The sequence below is a fragment of the Mytilus californianus genome, unplaced genomic scaffold, assembly GCF_021869535.1.
Source record: "Mytilus californianus isolate M0D057914Y unplaced genomic scaffold, xbMytCali1.0.p SCAF_7, whole genome shotgun sequence".
Lineage (NCBI taxonomy): Eukaryota > Metazoa > Mollusca > Bivalvia > Mytilida > Mytilidae > Mytilus > Mytilus californianus.
The window spans coordinates 79,362,500-79,383,537 of record NW_026262723.1 but is presented as its reverse complement, the minus strand read 5'-3'; the positions used below and the strand labels follow the sequence as shown (position 1 = coordinate 79,383,537).

General features: G+C 33.4%; 1 protein-coding gene across 3 annotated transcripts in view; it reads right to left on the bottom strand.

Moving 5' to 3' along the window:
• Positions 1 to 19,891: 19,891 nt before the first annotated feature.
• Positions 19,892 to 21,038, bottom strand: part of LOC127707887 (synaptotagmin-17-like) — a 43,563-nt gene continuing 42,416 nt past the window's right edge. For all 3 annotated transcript variants that reach the window (XM_052212644.1, XM_052212643.1, XM_052212642.1), the window contains exon 5: positions 19,892 to 20,511. In XM_052212644.1, the coding sequence (XP_052068604.1) occupies positions 20,159 to 20,511 (353 nt within the window). In that variant the 3' untranslated portion in view covers positions 19,892 to 20,158. The remainder of the gene's footprint in view (positions 20,512 to 21,038) is intronic.

The window sequence follows — 21,038 nt, the reverse complement described above, 5'->3', positions numbered from 1 at the left end:
CCGCTTGCAAACCAACATGGCCGACATGGCTAAAAATAGAACATAGGGGTAAAATGCAGTTTTTGGCTTATATCTCTGAAACTAAAGCATTTAGAGCTAATCTGACAATGATACAAATGTTCATCAGGTTAAGATCTATCTGCTCTGATATTTTCAGACAAATCAGACAACCCGTTGTTGGGTTGCTGCCCCTAAATTGGTAATTTTAAGGAAATTTTGCAGTTTTTGGTTTTTATCTTAAATATTATTATAGATAGAGATAAACTGTAAACAGCAATAATGTTCAGCAAATTACGATCTACAAATAAGATCAATGACCAAAATTGTCAATTGACCCCTTAAGGGGTTATTGCCCTTTATAGTCAATTTTTAACAATTTTTCTTAAATTTTGTAATCTTTTACAAAAAACTTCTCCACTTAATCTACTGGGCCAAATAGAATTAAACTTAGCCACAATTTTCAATAGGGTATCTTGATTGAAAAATGTATCCGATGACCCTGCCTTCCAACCAACATGGCCGCCATGGCTAAAAATAGAACATAGGGGTTTACTATAGAAGTCTATGGGAAAATTGTAAAAAACAATTTCAACAACTTGAAAACTAATTTAATTAAATAATGATAAGGGGTCTTCAGTAACTATTGTAAGATTACAATGGGATGACCTGCTTTTAATTTAACTACTGGGCCAAATTAAACCAAACTTGGCCTCAATCATTATTAGGGTATATAATACTATTTATAATGATTTTAACCTTATTTTACATGATTTCCAAAACCACAGTAGATTCAGGTGAGCGACACAAGCTCTTGAGAGCCTATAGTTAAAATATTGTAAAGATACAGAACAGCAATAAAGGTTTTGTTCTATTCCATGATATTTTTATCTTGTGTACCTTCGAACCGTATTACTTTTTTCCAACTGATTTTATTGTGCTCTAAACACTAATAACACAGACTGCAATCACGTTGATATTGCCTATTGCATCAAATTTTTGATGCTTCTTTTACTGATGCACTATTATAAATGAAATTTCACCGTAACGAGCTCATTGAAAAAAAACATTTATACCTTTCGTGTTGCGTATATTACATTATAGTAATAAAAAACCTAACGTTTGATGCATTTGTCTCAAGTGGTAGGATAGTTTTTGAAAAAGGAGAAGAAAATAGAGATCTCTCATACATGTGCAAAGTTGTTACATCCATCTTCAGGGACTGCCGACGTATGAAGGTCAAAGAAGTTTTATCAGGATGTCTTTATTAAATAATTTACACCAAGATGTCGTTAAATGACATTGGATACCTTGTATTTATCATGCTTTTCAATAACATATGGTCAAATCGCTGAAAGACCCTCTCCTAAATCATTGAAAACTATCATTCTGCATTGACAATGATTATCTTGGTGTAAATTATATACACCCATTCGGGCTAACGCCCTCAAGGTGTATCTAATACATAAAAATCTTAGATCGTTTTTTTTTAAGCGTTTGCTGTTGGATTTTATATGTTCCTTGTCTGAGGTGACATTTCATATCACAAATTCATGGTATTGTTTTAGCTGATATTTTAAATTTACAATCATTAAATTTCCCTATGAAATCAGGGATGTTTGTTAATTTTCTTAATGAGCAGAAATACATACAAAATACATAAAACATTTGTAAGCTCTTTTTAATAAAACAACTACTCTTTAAGTTCCCTCTAAAAGGATACATTATAGTTGAATGATAAGTATGGTGCATGATAAAACAAAGAGTTATTAAAACCCTTACATTCATGAATTCTTTAAATGAAAAAGCATCAATCTGTTGCTACTTTGAAGTTTGTCAGAGAATTTAATGCAAAGTGAAAATAAAATGAAACAACATCTTTATTATTTGTTCTCGTTCATTAACACACAACCAGAACAGATTGAAAAATCACAATCAAACGGTGATTCAGACATATCCCCCTTCCTTCAACATTGGATTCAAAAATACGTATGCAAGGTATGAATGGACAGCTATCGTTGCAAGAAAAAGTAAATAATCAAAAGCCCGCGAAACTGTTACCCAGGTCATTTCTTCGGGAACCCTACAAAACCAGCAACGTTCTGAGCATGTCACCTTCTTTGTATACGGTGGTGGTTCTTCAATTTCTTCACGTTTCTTCCATTTGTCCCATTTTACATTTGAGACCCCAAACTTGTGTTCTTGTGGAAGGTAGTAGACATCAAATTTTCGTCTTTTATCTTCAAAGTCATATGACGAAATAGATATACCATCTGGGTGAATCTTTGCTTTCTTTTCCCGCTTACATCTGCATACCATGCAACACATTGTACCAACTATAAATGATACAACAGACGGAACTTTAAGGTCAATAGTCTTAAGATGTTGTCTGACAGTAAAAATAGAAACTATTGTTATAACACCACTAAAGGCCATTAAAATCACGATGTACAGTGACAAGGTAGACAGCGGATTAGATGTTCTGGGAAGATTATCACCAATAATTGTCAGAAAAACGGAGAATGTTAAATAAACAGTCATAGAAAACCCTACTCTACCATGATCTATTGGCATGAGGAAAGCAAATCCATTTATGATTCCCAACAACAAAATAGGTGCAGCTAAAACAATTACAAAATACGTGGAACGACGCTTTAAGTGAATGGTAAACGACACATATGTGGCCTTGCTAGTTGAGCTAGTGCTTACTGTTGTGGTATTCATATCCCAGATAATGTTTTGAACGAAGTCTGTCGTGTCGAGACTTGTAGAATCAGTGGAAAGTGCTAATTCTTCTGGACTGTAATCAAGGTGCGACATATCAAATGAACATGTCTGTGAATCAAACGGAAACAGTTCGATATTCACATCGCAACCAGCCTTAATGATAAATGCAGGCTTCCAGACATGGGTGCCGTCAAAACTTACGTCAATTAGATCATTTTTAGTCCCTACGACGGAAAGTTGATCAACGCCATTGTACGTGTATATCGGTGGATACCAAAGATCAGATCGTGGTATTTTTGCTGTAGTGATGACATCTGTTACTCCAACAGGTTTTTCGGTCCATGTTAGAATTTCACTTTTCCAGGAAATTAAGAAATTACCGACTAAGGTTATTGTTCCATCCCTATCAGAAAATTCTTGTATGTTGTCAAGTTTCATTGAAATACTCACATTAAGTTGGTCGGACTGGTTGTTCTTAGGGAAACTAAGTTTATTATAATCAGCAAATATCTTATTGTAAAAGAACTGCCAGTCTGATGCTAAAGTAACTCCGTTTACAAATTGGAAATATAACGAAAGGAGGAAAAATCCTCTTAAGTAAAACGGTGATAATTTCTTGTCCGCCATGTTGATGTATAATTAAATCATTTGGCAAAACATCTCGTGTTATACTTGAACTCCATATCAGATCAGGTGTAATTATTTGTAATTAACTGGAAAACAAAAGATTTATTTAACAGATGTATTTGAATAACAATACAATTAATGTATTAGTTTAAGTACAGAATGTTAGAGCTGTATGTATGTTCAACACTGAAGTGTTAAATGTATAATTTACAAGTAGTTACAATAATTAAACAAAACAAATGAGATCATTTGATGGTTGTGAATTTTCCTTATGTTAATTGTTCCATCGAAAACAAGTGTAGGTACATCTTGCACTTCAATCTTTTGACTAGACAGAAATATGAATTATTAGGCATTTAACGGCTTTTTTTTATATTTAACCTCTTCTTTGATATTACCCTTTTTTATTTTTCAGAAATAACGATTTTGATTTTAAATAGGTAGAAACCTATGATGCAACTTTTAAATACTGTAGCAAACTGGAAGGATGATTGTAGCTTTTCTGTTCCATTCGTCAAGTTCAATTTAGTTAATCAAGTTGTTTCAAACATTTTTCTTAAAAGTTCAGACAGATGGACCGATGGATAGATTCCAATAAACTTTAAGATAACGTTGTGTGCAACTAAAATAAAGAGTTTTCCTTATAATTAACGGAGATATGGACATCAAATAGATGCTACGTCTAACTCATTCGCAAAGCTTCCTTGGCAAATAATTGAATGTTGGTTATACATTCAGCATTTTCAGTGCTTACATTTCATAATGCATTTTGTGGATCCTGATGTTGCTTATCGTGATAAATATTATTTTAAATAATAAATTAACGAATATAATTATTATAGAAGCAATTCTCCTGAGGCTGAAGTTTTTGAATGTCACGGAAAATCCGGCTAAAACAAAAAGTTGAAATATTTCATAAAAAATTTTGAAAATGAAAAAAATAAGAATTTTTAAGACGATATTTGAGCTTTAGTCATGTGTACAGATTTGTGATAAATCATTATCTTGTTCAAAACTATAACATTTGATAGATAAAATAATTGAACAGGGTTGATTTGTTGTTAAAAAAAGACGCGAACCTGCATGACATACTTTTAGTATTTCTTTTATTGGTTTTATTTCACTTTTGTGTGTTTTCTTGATGACTGTCTGGCTGGCTGGTTTGTGCTAAACATTACACAAAGTATCCCCCCCCCCATCAATAGTGTTGATTTTGAATAACATGTACCAAAAATAGTGAAATGACATATGAAATTTGATCTTTACTCGTTTTCTAGACACTTAGTTATATAAATGGATAGCCAGTCATATGTTATTTTAGCATTTTGCGTTGTCTGATTGTTTTTTTGTTGTTGTTGTTCTCAGTCATCGAAGATTTCGACTTAGATATATTGTTGCCCACCTGTTATAACGTAGATCGTCTGCCTATCCGTCAGAGCACTTGTCCAGATACCGGTAACTTAAGTTGCTTACTCAGATCTGTTTGGAAATTCTTACATACTGCTTTCTTCTTTGACGAAATACAATCGTTGGATTGTGTCTGTTTTCGTATATGTCGCTTAAGTTATGGACCTTTAATGATTTAATGTTTTGACAATTTTAAAGCTGCTTTAAATGAACTTTACGATTTTATAAAGACAAGTACCCTTAGTTGCTCCTCTCAGTGAGCACAATCAATCAAATATATTATTTTATTTGACAAGGAAAATCCACTCTTACACCACAGAAAAAACTGTAATACAAGATGGAAAATAGCAGTTTTGTATTATAGTTTCAGTGTATTGGTGTATTGAAATCATGGCTAAAAGACAATGAAAATGTCACGCAAATGTGCTCCATATGTATAAAATTGAGAATGGAAATGGGGAATGTGTCAAAGAGACAACAACCCGACCAAACAGCATATCTAGTCACTAATTTGGTATCAAATCAAGACAAAAGAATGTTCGTTTGAAATATATATTTCTCGAACAAGTATGACCTTCTGTATTGTTAAAAACGGCACGAAATGAGATAAGCAATTCAATTGTTGGATACTTGTTTGAAGTCTTTCTCCATTGAACCAGAAATATCAATGTTATCAACTGTGTAGGGGATATCATTGCATATCTCTGTGTCAAAAACTAAAAAAAACACAATAGTACTTTAATTGTATAATGACGTATATTTGATATTCTATAGTAGTGTTATATGAAACAATGAGATAATCGAACTGATCCTAAAATTAAATTATCATTGTTTAAGAATCACACCATAGTTTCATATCAATTGTTGTTTGCTTAATGACGTCCATTGTCATAACATTCAAAACAAATAGTTATAACTGTAGAACTTTCAGTGCAAATGTAATAGTAGGCACGTGTATTGTTCGATTTTAACATAATGAATAAATAAAATTTAAAAAAAAAGGTGATCAAAAACGAAAAAGCAAACCAAAACAATTTATAGACACCATCAGTATAAAACGATGAAGAGGAAATTAAAAAAATAAAGAATGTGAAAGGAGACCAAAAACCATAGAAAATCATGCTTAAGACTTAAAAATAACCATTTGTTGTTTTTCTGTATTTTTATAATTTTTCTTTTAATAAGACATTGATACAATATAATAAATAATTTATATCAAAACGATATTAAGTTGACTTTACTTTGTTTATAAAACTGTGAAAAAGACAACGATGATTATTACTTAAAAATTTAAATGCAAAAGATCCACACAAAAAATATTTTCAACTTGAAATAAGGTTTTCTTTTGCAAGATTGATCCAAGGATACATGAACATGAGATACACACAAAAATTAAGGAAAAGAAATAAAAATAAGTAGAAAATATCCATAGTCGATCCAACTGTTTTCCACTTTATTCTAGGAACTTTCTTCTCCTTTTCAATATCATCTTCCCCATCATCGTCTCTCCTGCGTTTGACTTTCACTTCTTTAACAAATGCCGAGGCTGCTTGAAGTTTGAATCGTTTATTTAGAATCCCATATCCCGACGGTGGTTTCCAATCTCCGAGTGTTTTACCTCGGCATGGGAAACACCACAACAACGAAACAAAACATGACAAGCATCCTGATACTTTAGACTTGCCATGTCGGTGATAGATATGTAACGTAGACGAAATATACGATAGAAGCATGATGTTCGTCAAAAACTGCCAATCAAGAAAATAAACGACAACCGGGATCGGCGATGTAGTTTTAGGTATTTCATCCGTGACAAGGTTTAAAACTATGGTAACGACAAGCGTTCCCGTAACGATGTATCTTACTCTTGCTTGATCGTAGGGAATCATGAATGCAAGAATACTCATCACACCCGTCAGAAGAACCGGAACAATAAAATACATGGTAAAAAAAGCACCTCGACGCTGAATCTTTATAGTATATTCAACCTTTGAGTACAATCCTAGAACATATGATGAAGTGGTTGACATAATATTCCAAGAAGGGTTTATGGCATACTGAGTGAGGTCTATTGTGGCGTTCTCGACAGACGGATAAAGTGTAATCATTTCGCTTGTTATTTGCCAAGGTAAAAATGTAATAACACATGAATGTGTATCAAAAGGATAGTATGTAGCATCAACTGAACAATATACTTCGAAATCAAAGTTAGTTTTGTAGTAAATACTCCCGTCAGGTTTTAACACCACAGGCGTTGAAGTATGACCAACACGAACAAGGTCCTCCACAGAATTTGTCATGATAATGATAGGCATATAAACATCATCCTGTGATAGAGTGATATTTATAACTGTTATTCCGGCAGCTGTCAGAGGTGTTTGTATTAATTCATCCGTCCATTCCATTTCAATGAATCCCATTAATTCCAACACTGCAGCCTCTTCGTAGTATTCCTTGATGGCTGTGATACCGAGGTTTATTGTCACCTGCAGTGGGTCGTCCTGGATTAATTTGGGACGTACTGCTGCATCATACTTTGACTTATCTGCTGGTGGCTGGGCAATGTCATCCAAAAAAGTCCCCACGTTTGTTGCAGTGTCTCCATAAATTACCGGTGCAATTCCAAATGCTATAAAGAAGATAAGTTTATATTCCATTTTGAAATCTTTCGGTATGGTAGAATTTAGTTGTTACTTATAAATTTGTTCTGTTTTAATATCAAATCGACATTTAAAAACAAATACAATTATAAAATAGTAATGGCATGATCGCTTTAGAAAATCATAGTTCCATGCTAATAATTACTTAAACAACTAGTTTGCTCAAACACAATAACTTTCAATAGAATATAATATAAAATGTATGTACTAACTGAAATAAAACAATAAAGACATACTCAAGAAACAAAATATGGCAAATTTCTGAAACTCAATCAGATTAGAAATATTTGTATTTTATTTTAGCATTGAACATTTAATAGGAAATGAAGTCTTCATGCGTTTTTACGGCGTTTCTAGTAATTATCAAGTTTTCATTATTCAAGACACAGACGGAGTATCATGATAAATTCAGAACCTACTTATCAGATGTGATAGAGGACGCCACTGTACACGATGCAAGGATACGCCCGGTAACAGACCAAGCAAACGCCGTAGATATTTCTGTAGAATTCCAGATCATATCCATAAGTAAGCTTGATACCTTTTCTGGTTCCATGGATTTCGCTGGTAGATTAATACTGAAATGGACAAGTGAAGAAGAAATAGTGCGTCCTGATAAACAGAGAAACTGGTTGGACTTTGATGCAAGACTTGTGGAACAAGATAGTATCTGGACACCCGACATCACTGTTTATAACTCAATGGGCGTGCGGAATCGACTTGGCGATTCGTCATTCCGTATTCAAATAGACATGGACGGTAGATGTGAATGGCTATTGGGCGTTGTTGATTCCACTTCTTGCACGTTTGATGTGACTTTATTTCCGTTCGACAAACCAACTTGTAACATCGTTTTCACTACGTGGAAATACAATGCTGATGAAGTTCTATTATCTGCTCTCAATGATAGTGTCGACATGTCATTATACAATGAAAATAGTGAATGGACGATAGTAAATACAACATCCAATCTAACAATTCAAAACGATGTTTCATATTTAAACTATACGATTTACTTTAAACGTGAAGCTGGGTTTGTCTTAGTAAATATGATTCTTCCCGTAATTGTAGTATCCTTGCTAAATGCATTAGTATTTCTAGTTCCTTCCGAATCGGGAGAACGTTTAACTTATGCCGTTTTATTATTTTTATGGTTTGCGGTCTATCTGGATATCATTTCTACGAATTTGCCTATATCGTCTGACAATATGTCAAATTTATCTTTGTTCGTCATTTCAATGGTTGGGTTAAGTATTTTAACGATATTTTTGGATGTTATTAGTGTAATGTTGTACAATCGCGATGACAAAAATCAAGTGCCTTGGTGTATCGAAGGTTTTGTTCGATGTTTACGCTGCCGATGTGGTGGTAGTAATCGTAATCGAATTATTCCTTTCGAAGATGTTGAATCATTTGATCAGAACAGCGAAACACCGATGCTAAACGGAAAAGCGCCGACGACTGTAGCGCTTGGCACGAGAAGTAATAACAAAGTAGAATTAAGACTGAGAGATTTTGAAATGCCTAGGGATGATTTAAAACGAAAAGAAAACATTGAACATGAACCTAGAAAGAGAAAATCAGATGAAGTTGACTGGAAAGTTGTATCTATTACATTTGATTATGTATGTTTTGTATTTACTCTGCTTTGTACTTTAGGACTTTGTGGTTACTTTCTTGTTCCTTTGGTAACTGCGAATTCGTAGGAAATAACTACTTATAGTAGTCGATGATTCAAAAATTAGAGGGAACAGGGAAACTAAATAAGAATTTAAAAACATATGTAGTTTTCTTTGAATATTTCTAATAAAGGCATTATTTATATATTCAATTACTTCTTTTACTGTCCAACAGCGTGATTATTTCTGTGCTTCTTTGCATGAAAACTGTTCAACTATTTGATCGTTACTTATTATTCTAGTTACAATCTCGTCCTCTTTTTTCATATGTTGTATCCCCGAATTAGACTAATCCCGAGTTTGTACTTACACGAGCAACACGAAGGGTGCCACATGTGGAGCAGGATCTGATAACTCTTCCGGAGCACAGGAGACCACCCCGGTTTTGATGGTGTTCATGTCACTCAGTTTTTAAGTTTTCTATGTTTTGTTTCGTATACCAGTGTTTGTCTTTTGGTCGTTATTCGGTTTTTGCTATGGCGTTGTCAGTTTTTCATCGAATTATGAGTTTGAATATCCCTTTGTTATCTGTTACCTTTCTTTAAGTAGTTAATATAAGTAAATTGATCGTGTAAATACAATCAATGGCAATCGTCTATTATCATTCGTCCGCAATGATATACTTGTAGCAATCAGTCACAGTCGCATAGACTATATCTAACCCCAAAAGAAAAACATATTTAAAGTATATATAATAATGTATTTGCAATATCACACACTGTCTCAACTCTTAACATCTATAATCCCTCGAGCAGAGCTCTCGGGATTGTATTGAAGTCTCGGGATATTGAAAAGGCCATATAATATTCTCTAAATATACTCTGCAAAAACAAAAGGAAACGCAATGTTTTTTTTCAAAGATTATTTGTGTACTGCCAATCTACGTTTTTATAAATCCCGCACCTAGAGGCGAGTTCAGCTAGCCCTTAAATAATAGTGTATACTAGTTCAGCGAAATGGACGCCACAATAAAATCTGAAACATAAAAAATGAACCAAAATTAAAAACACACAGAATACTAACAAAGGCTAGAGGCTAGAGGTTCCTGACTTGGGACAGGCGCAAAAATGCGGCGGTGTTAAACTTGTTTTGTGAGATCTTAATCCTCCCCATATAACCAATGTTGAATAAACAAACACACAGCAATACGCACAGTAAAACTCACTTTAAAAGAAGTCCGAGTCCGATGTTAGAATATGTAACAGAAGAAACTACTAGACGTAACAAAATGACAATGTTCATCATAAATCAACATAGGACTACTAGCAGTTACTGACATGCCAGCTCCAGACCAATGTTTTTGTTGTTGGGTAAAGTCTTTGATCATATTTAATTCGACAAAAAATATATGTGAAATTGTATTTTAGACCAAATATGTCACTTTCAATATATTGTTGTCAAATTAGGGACATCGCATACATCTTATTCATTTATCAATAAATAACATAATTTTGAGGCTTGAAGATTTTCCTTTTTTTTGTTGCAATTTCAGGGACCAAGTAATGGCTTGCATAATACCGCCTCCTTCATGCCTCATATGGTCGTCTCAATTAATGTCAGTCGACAAGTAACCAAGCTAATTACATTGGTACTTCATGTGATCCACTTGCGTAAGTTTATCCTACAAGCATCAACGTATCACAAAGAGTTGACAATGTCCTACTCAATTAATTACACCAATGTATCTGAACTTCAAGGTGGACCAGTTAATCGGGGAATTCAACTAGAGGAAAACACACATACATAATAGATATAGAAATATTGTTTGGAAATATAAGTACCATAGGATGGAAAGGAAACTGGTTGTCTAGATAAGAGAAACGAAATATCATCCCTTTTGTGTTAAATTGTATCGATATAGAATTTTCTTTGCTGAGTAAAATCCAAAACCCAGCAAAGACAAACTTTCGTTTTACGCAAAAGTTTTTGTGTTGTGAATAATTTAAACGAAGACTTCCCGATCAATTGAAATATCAATTGAAATGGCTTAACTCAATCAAAAGACATATTAACACTAGTGATAAGCCATTTCAATTGATATTTTATAGTGTGTCTTTCTATGTTGTGATGTTACACTATTGTTTCAGATAAGGGTGAAGGTTTGGTACCATTAAAACGTTTAAACCCGCTGCAATTGTTTGCACCTGTCCTAAGTCAGGAATCTGATGTTTAGTAGTTGTCGTTTGTTGATGTGGTTCACACGTGTTTCTCGTTTCTCGTTTTTTATATAGATTAGACCGTTGGTTTTCCCGTTTGAATGGTTTTACACTAGTAATTTTTGGGACCCTTTATAGCTTGCTGTTCGGTGTGAGCCAAGGCTCCGTGTTGAAGACCGTACTTTGATCTATAATGGTTTACTTTTATAAATTTTGACTTGGATGGAGAGTTGTCTCATTGACACTCATACCACATCTTCTTATATCTATTAACTCAATCAAAAGACATATTAACACCAGTGAACATACACTGAACAAATAAATTTGATCTATGATACAATGTAAATACAAAATAACATGTTTTGTGAGATCACAACTTTCCCCTATACATTTAGCCAATGTGGAATGAACAAACACGCAATACGCACAGTAAAACTCAGTTTAAAAGAATGTATTTTTATTATTATTATTTTTTGTACGTTTAATTAGTTTATTCTCTGTAAGTTTTACAACTGGAAAATCCCTCACAAACGTTTTACCATATGTTATATAAAACCTTTTTATTGCATACATCTAAAGATTATATATTATAATTGTCAATGATAACTACCTGACGATCGAGGAAACGAAACTGATCTTAAAAAATAATCATCTTTCGTTCACATTGCTTTTTTGGGTCACAAGTAGAAGTGAACAAAATGTAATTGACACTTTTAAACAGCAAAATCCTAAACTCATTTGAGGTCAACCCATATTTTATCTTTCTATAATTTGAGTTGTTATATGTAGAAGAAAACTAACATGTCAAGGTAAGTTGACCCTAAAAAATAAATAAAGATACTAGTCATTTGATTTGAATGAAAGTGTTTTCACTCTGATAATTATAAATTGACTTGGAACCTAATACTTTCATTGTACTTTCCATAATATAACTTTGAATTAAAAACAAAAGTTTTAAATTTTGGTAGAAACTGTTTAAACGTTACGTTGAAGTTCATCGTTTATATAAAAATGGTTGGAAAATTAATTGTTTTCCTTCTAATCTTGACATATTTTGGATTAGTGGGATCAAAAGACTTGGATGAACTGAAAGACTTGTTATACTTGTCTCATTATGGTCCTGATAACCCTTACGACTCAAGGATATTTCCATGCCACTTTGAGTACTGTCTTGTTGGAATAGAACTAAGTTTCCAACCGAAGTCGATAACAGGATTTGTGATGGAGACAGGGATTCTGTCGCTGACTGGTAAAATATCTTTATCATGGGTTGATGAAAACATCGGAGAATGGATGATTGGGTCCGAGCATAGCAGCATTACGGAAATGATTTTACCGGAAGATTATGTATGGCTTCCTACAATCACTGTTTACAATACGGTGAAAGAATTCAAAATGGTCAGTGATCCAAGCCATAAGGTGCGAATTTTGCCTATATCAGGAACTGGAACGCAGTCCCCCATTGAGTGGGTGACAACTCTTATAACAGATATTCCATGCGTCATTAATGTTAAATATTATCCATTTGATGAACAGACATGTGAAATTGTTTTCACACCTTGGGGTTATAACGTTTCGGAGGTGTATCTTTACACAGCAGACGACGTTTTGAATACAGCTCAATACGAAATAAACGAAGAATGGACTCTACAAGCAGGAGCTGCATCTAACTATTCCGTTGATGGAATTTCTTATCTTAAATATGAGTTTACTCTTAAAAGGAAGTATTTGTGGTTCTTTATAAATATGGTAGCACCGATCATTTTACTAAGTATGTTGACAGCGTTTGTAAATATGATTCCCGTTGATTGCGGCGAACGACTGACATTTCTTCTGACCATATTTCTTGGACTTGCGTTTTATATGGACATGGTTCAAAGAACAATACCGAGAACATCAAACCCAATGCCTTTTATTTCATTCTATCTAACAGGTATGGTTTATCTCAATTCGTTTGCTATCATAATAAACATTTTTCTGATGAGAATTTACAACAAGGACCCCGATTCAACCGTTCCCGTGGCGGTTCGATGTTTCATTGCAACGCTCACCTGGCGATGGTGCTGTCCAAAAAAAGTAAAACCGGATCCAGATGCCGTCCAACCAATCGAAACAGACAAGGAACACACCATTCCAGTAGAAACAATCACTCTCGCACCTATGGAGAGAATAGACTGGAGAACAACAGGAATAGCATTAGACATTCTTTTCTTCTACGTATTTACTTTTATGCACGTTCTCTGTTCAATACTGTTTCTTGTGCCACTTTCACAAGGGGCAATTTACAAAATTTAGTAGATACTCTTTTAGGATCCTTTCGGTTATCGCTAAATGAAAATAAATCAAAATAACTGGTAGGTTCTATGACTAGAGAGTATTAATAGAAAACAATTGTTAAGATGATTGAGTTGGCGAGATCAAAAGCAGTTTACCACGCCTTTAACCTCAATACATTTTTTAAAATCTAACATCGATCTTATATTCTTAAACTTAGTTGTTACTCCTTTAACCTCAACAAACTTAATCAAAAATGACCTGGTACCAGCTTCTACTGATTTTATATTCCGATACTAGGTTTAACCCCTTTAACCTCAAAATAATGATCCTTTATCGAGCTTAATCTCAAAATAATGATCCTTTATCGAGCTTCAGCTGATTTTAAATTCTTAAGCTAAGTTTTAACTCCTTTAACCTCAATAAACTTAATTTTAAAGATTGCATAGAAATTTATATTCCAAAAACTAGGTTAAACCGCTTGTACCTTTCACAAAACCTTTAGCAAACCATTCGGAATTTTTGCCCTTCAATGCTGTTCTACTTCGTACTGTTTTGTCCTTTTAACTTTTTTTATTCGAGCGTGACTATTGAGTCTTTTGTAGACGAAACGCTCGTCTGGCGTACAGAATTGTATGCCTAGTATCTTTGATGAGTCTTTTTTTAGTATACTTTAATTCAAAAATTAACTTTTATCGAGATTCCACTGGTTTTATATTTTCAAATCAGACTAATCCACTAAAATAAGCCAAAAACAATCCACTTTACGATATACTTGATAAACCATATCGTAGCACTATACACTACGACGTCGATGTCATCGAATATGGAATTAATATCTATAATAGAACTCGGAAAACGGACAAATATTATCGCATGTTACTTACCAACTAAAACGTATTGTCCCAGAGATGCAGAGATAACATAAACTTAAGGATTACTAAATGATAAAAGAATTATTGACTGTTTTCTGCTTACATCCAGTGGCAAATATTTTTCACATATCCAAGAAGATGTTACTTAAAGGCATGCACCATGTAATCATTTAGAGGGCATGAAGTACTTTAATCACTTTAATCAGATATTTATGTTAAAATATAGATCTGATTCATCTTTTTATGCATACATATATTATCTGTACAATGGCTCTTATTTATGATGCAATAAAAATGAAAACCTACAAAGGAAACAATATGTTTGAAAAACTTCATTTCATATATTTGATTAAAATATTAAGAAATTCTTAGTATTTTACTTATTTTATCATTCATCCCTACCCCTATATTACACCTGAAAAATCCAGTGACATTTTTTTTCTCTCTCAAAAACGTCAAAGTTTTTTTAAATTTTTGCTTATTCCTAAAGGAAATCAATTTAACATTGAAGTAAGATCTTTGAATGTTGCCTTTATCGATCCTAATACTGATGTTATATTTTATAGTATAATACATAACTAAACATGTACTGCTATCTAGTTTTAAGTGCTTATGGCACGGCACTACATCCTTTCAATACTTATATTTTGGTATTGCATAATCATGGTCACTTTTTTCTCAGACTGCTTTTAATCTTCCTAAATCATTTGGAGATGTATTGATTGATATTTTTCTCTGGGAAACCATGGCTTATTTATTAGTAAAAATGGGATTTGAAATAGCTTTCAGTAACTGCGAGTACTGTTAGATCGGTACTTTGTGTCTTTTGTCTTTTTGTTTATTATTGCGGTTTTGTGCAAATTAACGATCTGATAAACCAAGCCTTTTCAAACTATTTTTTTTACATTTTGTTTTCTTATGTCGTGCTGTTACGTTACACCACTGTCCAAGCTTAAAGTGAGAGTTGAGCGCTCACAAACATGTTATCCCGTCATATTCTGTTTGTTCATATCTCAAGTCAAGAGCCGTAATCCAGTGGTTGTTGTTGGTTGCTTTTCATCTCATTATCAGTCTTCATTATTTGTTAGTTTTTGTTTGTTTCATAAATCAAGCGTTAGTTTTCTTTATTGAATTATTTCCAATAGGACCTTTTGAAGCTTGCTATACGGTATGGGTTTTGATCATTGTCGAAGCCCGTATAGTGACTTGCAGGTGTTTACACACTTGCCCTGTGGTCTCTGTGGATAGTTGCCTCATTTGGCAATCATACCACACCGACTCATATTTATATTCATGGAAAGAAAAATTAAAAGAATGGATTAAAGAAAAAGAGAAAAATATTGAACTAATAAAATGAACATGCATACAGACAAATAAAGATTTGACCAGAAAACGTTTCATAAAATTTTTATCTACTCATGCTAAAGACTTCATGCTTTAATGTAAAGTGATCTTTGTTAACACACCTTTTATTTAAGGTAAACATGGGTTTGATCGTTGTTATGGATGTTACTTTTCATGGATGGAAAATGTAATTGAGCTAACCTGACACAGCAGAGTAAAACTTCCTGTGATACAATTAGTTCAGCACTTTTCAAAAATATTGTTCCACATTTCGCATAAAAATTTGATGTGCAAATCTAAGTCCTGCTTTGGTATCAATATTTGTTATCTATCATAATTTAAAAATAACTATGAGCACAAAGTAATAAGTAATTATGTTTGTCTATTATAAACTTGCAAAAGGTTTTATACTAAAACTTAAAATTGACTTTAATATCCTTTCTTTGCATAAGATGGTTAGAAAATCGAGGCTAGTATAAACATTTAAATCGTGAGTGAAGGGAAATAATCGAAGAATATTTTTAACCTGTTATGAACAGAACGACTGACTGATGTCATGAATGGAGCAAAACCACGTTAGTTCATTAAAGATATATAATGGTCTTCATGTATCCCAAATATGAAGTTTTTGCAGGAAATTATGATTGATTGCCGTTGTTTGTTAACGTTAAGTGGTAAGTATTTCACTCTTTTTCAGAACTTAAACAAATAAACAACTAGCTCAATTGTTAGGTTCTGTAATGTAGATCGACCGCGATGAAAGGCACGGACTTTACACTCCTACTTGAAAATGAGGTTTCTTTGATCAGAGCAGATATTTTCCCTTGCAACAGGTCACCTAAGGACCGCTCAAAGAGTTGTTGCAAGGTTTTTGTATCAATATGAAAGCGTTACACTCTCACTAAATGAGGCATTAGATTTAACCTCCTCATTATGACAACACGTGACTGCGTATTCATACATCCCGCACAACCAAGCGGAAGCACCCCTCTGACATATGTTTTACTGTCAGATAACCGTACTTCTATACTCCAGTCTATAAAGTTTTGTGAACACAACTGTTTGTCTTTTCGTCTTTGTTCTACTGTGTTTAACTGTCCTTCTTCATCTTACGATGTACCCCTCCCACTTTCCCCATAATCTTCGTATGTTTTTATCCTTGATTAAACAAAGGTTGTTACAGAACTTTCACTAATTTTAGTATATTTTGATAATCACTCAGTGAAAATGTCATAATAAATAAGAGGACTGTACAGCTGTGACAACTATTCTGTCATCAGAATATCTAAGACTTCGGAAACATGCCACCAGTAAGTTGAGACACAGACACATCGTATCGTTTAACTAATTCATGTTCGTAAAATTTATGTAATTTCGATTTCAGTCGTTCTGGACATCATCAATATATCTGAAAATGAAATTGAAATTAAAAGACTTGGAAAAATGCATTTTCATTTTGTTTTTGAGAAAATGACCAGAACAACTGCATATCATAGTAAACGAGAGTAGAACAATACTAGTAGCCAATCATTCGGAATGAGACCAGAACAATACTAGTAGCCAATCATTCGGAATGAGACCAGAACAATACTAGTAGCCAATTATTCGGAATGAGACCAGAACAATAGCCAAACATTTCAAATCAGTCCAGAACAACATCTAATCCTTCTAATTCAATCTAAGATAGCCGCTATCTATCTTGAATGAAATAATAAAATCAACATAAAAAAAATAATCATCCTGGAGAATTATCAGAACAAAAGCCTTTCATCCTGATTAAGACCGGAGTAACAACCAATGATCCTAAATCAGATCTAAAACAAAAGCCAATCATCTTAAATCAGATCAAAACAAAAACAGATCATCCTGATTGAGGCAAAAATATCAGCAAATAACACTAGATAAAACCACAACAGCCAATTATCCTAAATAACATCATAACAATAGCCAATCACCCTAAATGAGACCAGAACAACAGTCAGTTATCTCATTGATACATTAAATCAGAATAACAGCAATCTATCTTAAATTAGATCAGAACAACAAACAATCATCTTAAATTAGACCAGAACGACCAATCTATCTATATGCGACCAGAACAACTAACCATCCTAAACCATATCAGAACAACAATCAATTATCTTAAATTAGATAAGAACAACCAATCTTTCTATAGGCGACCAGAACAACTAACCATCCTAAACCAAATCAGAACAACAAACAGTCATCTTAAATGAGATCAGAACAACAGCCAGGTATTCTAATCATATCAGAACAACAACCAATCATCTAAAATTAGAAGAGAACAACGACCAATTATCTTACAATTGAATTAAAACAACAACCAATCGTCTTAAATTAGATGAGAACAACAACCATGCATCCTAAATCATACCAGAACAACAACCAATCAATCATCTAAAATTAGATGAGAACAACGACCAAATCTTACAATTAGATTAAAACAACACACCATCGTTCTTAAATTAGATGAGAACAACAACCATGCATCCTAAATCATACCAGAACAACAACCAATCATCACAAACCAGATCAGAACAACAACCAGTCATCTTAAATTAAATCAGAACAACGATCAATGATCTTTAATTAGATAAGAACAACAACCAATCATCCTTACTCGGACCAGAACAACAACCACTTATCTCAAATTATATCAGAACAACAACCAATCATCTTAAATTAGATCAAAACAGCAACCAAACATCCTGTATCCGACAAGAACAACCAGCCATCCTAAACCAGACCAGAACAACAACCAACCATCTTAGCCCAGACCAGAACAACAACAAATCATCCACATTAGATCAGAGCAACAACTTATCAACTCAAATCAGATTGGAACAACAACCAATCATCCTAAATCAGAGCAGAACAACAACCAACCATCTCAAATCAGATCGGAACAAAAACCAATCATCCTTAATCAGATCTGAGCAACAACCAATCATCTCAAATCTGATCGGAACAAAGACCAATCATCCTTAATCAGAGCAGAACAACAACCAATCATCTCAAATCAGATCGGAACAAAAACCAATCATCCTTAATCAGATCAGAGCAACAACCAATTATCCTTAATCAGATCAGAGCAACAACCAATCATCTCAAAACAGATCGGAACAAGTACCAATCATCCTAAATCAGAGCAGAACAACAACCAACCGTCTCAAATCAGAGCGGAACAACAACTAATCATCTCAAATCAGATAGGAACAAAAGCCAATTATCCTTAATCAGATCGGAGCAACAACCAATCATCTCAAATCAGATCGGAACAAAAACCAATCATCCTTAATCAGATCGGAGCAACAACCAATCATCTCAAATCAGATCGGAACAAGTACCAATCATCCTAAATCAGAGCAGAACAACAACCAACCGTCTCAAATCAGAGCGGAACAACAACTAATCATCTCAAATCAGATCGGAACAAAAGCTAATTATCCTTAATCAGATCGGAGCAACAACCAATCATCTCAAATCAGATCGGAACAAGTACCAATCATCCTAAATCAGAGCAGAACAACAACCAACCGTCTCAAATCAGATCGTAGCAACAACCAATCATCTCAAATCAGATCGGAACAACAACCAATCATCCTTAATCAGATCGGAGCAACAACCAATTATTCATAACTCAGACCAGAACAACAACCAACCATTCTAAATCAGTTCAGAATAAAATAGCTTATGATCCCTATAAGTTGCCATATTCCTGAGAGCAGTTGATGTATGTGTTTGGTTTCCATGCTAATTATTTTAAATAAATATTGTACCCTTTTCCTTAAGTGACATTTTTTGTTTTCGTAAAATTAACAAATGGTACAATTCTAATCAATTTACTTCTTTTCAAAAGACTCTTTAAAAAATGTATGGTCCACTTCTTCTACCGGTCACCTCTAGAAACAAATACGTTTAATCCTTATATTTTTCAACCCCAAACATTTGTTTTTTCTTTTAATTTCAACTTTCTTAGAACCCCAGGTTTCAATTCATGTGTATTGCGAGTATGGTTTCTTTTTGTTATTATTTTACCCTTTGGTCCTTATAATTGTCCAGATGTTTTAATCATTATTTAATTCAATTTAGCTCGATTTATTTCTTCAATAAATTCTCAGAGCAACAACTCTCATCTTTATTAACAATTATAACAAGGTTATATCATACATTTGTCAACAAAAAGATATCTGAAATAAATGTCAAATTTCTCAACAGGTTCATGCTATTGAATATCACTTTACAGATATTCTTATTCATATATTGTCTTTCATTTATCTGACAAATTATGTGTCTTCTTTCAAAATTGTCTGATCAATTTTATCAATCAGCATTTTATAAAATGATATGATGAGTTATTTCGCACATTAAGTAAATGATTGTCGAACGTGTCATTGAACTGCAATCGAGGCAGGTGACACTTGATCACACTCTATACGCGTGCGCAGTGAATGCCACTGCGCCACTGGAGACCTCTGTGAGTTTAACATGCGTTTCCAGTGAGTGTATTCATGAGGTCCTGTTCCGTATTTTCCTAGAGAAATACGACCTACAAAATCGTCCTTTGTTTTAGAGTTGTGATCCCAGACAGTTATAACAACTGTTGTGTTTTCTAACTGTTGTTGTGTAACATTAAAACTGACAGATTCATTGAAAATGGGATCAATGGTATTCTTTTTACATGATGTCTTCTTTGTCTTGATTGGCTTCTCAAAGTGCACCAAGGTAATTTTGACAATTGGATCTGAAAAAATACACAAGTAAATTTGATTTATAACATTTACATTCACTGTGAAAGATTTCTATGCAAATACATGTATTGAAAATGTTACTGACATATTAATAAAAAGCAAAACCGTTCTTTAGCATTTTGTACCAAAATATTCTGGTTGTTATCACTCATCTAGTTCTCTGTTGCTTGTCTGCAAGGTTTTGTTTTGAACGGACAAGTTTTTTTCTACGGTGGATGATTAATATTGGTTAAAAATCTTGTAATCACTCATATTGCTTTTTTATCATTGCAAGAACAAAACTCATATCTAAACTTTGAAAACAGATTTAAATCAGAGACCGAACCAAAGTTTTTTGAATTGATAAGCAGTCATACTTTTGCACATGTACTTTTCCGGTGAAGTACTACTAAATTATTTATACAATAAATCCATGTATAAGTAAAGAATATAAATATGTTTATCATCACAAAAGTAATACTTATAAATATATTCGTTGCAAATCATTAAATGGAATCCTATCCCCAAAGTTAGAAGAGTG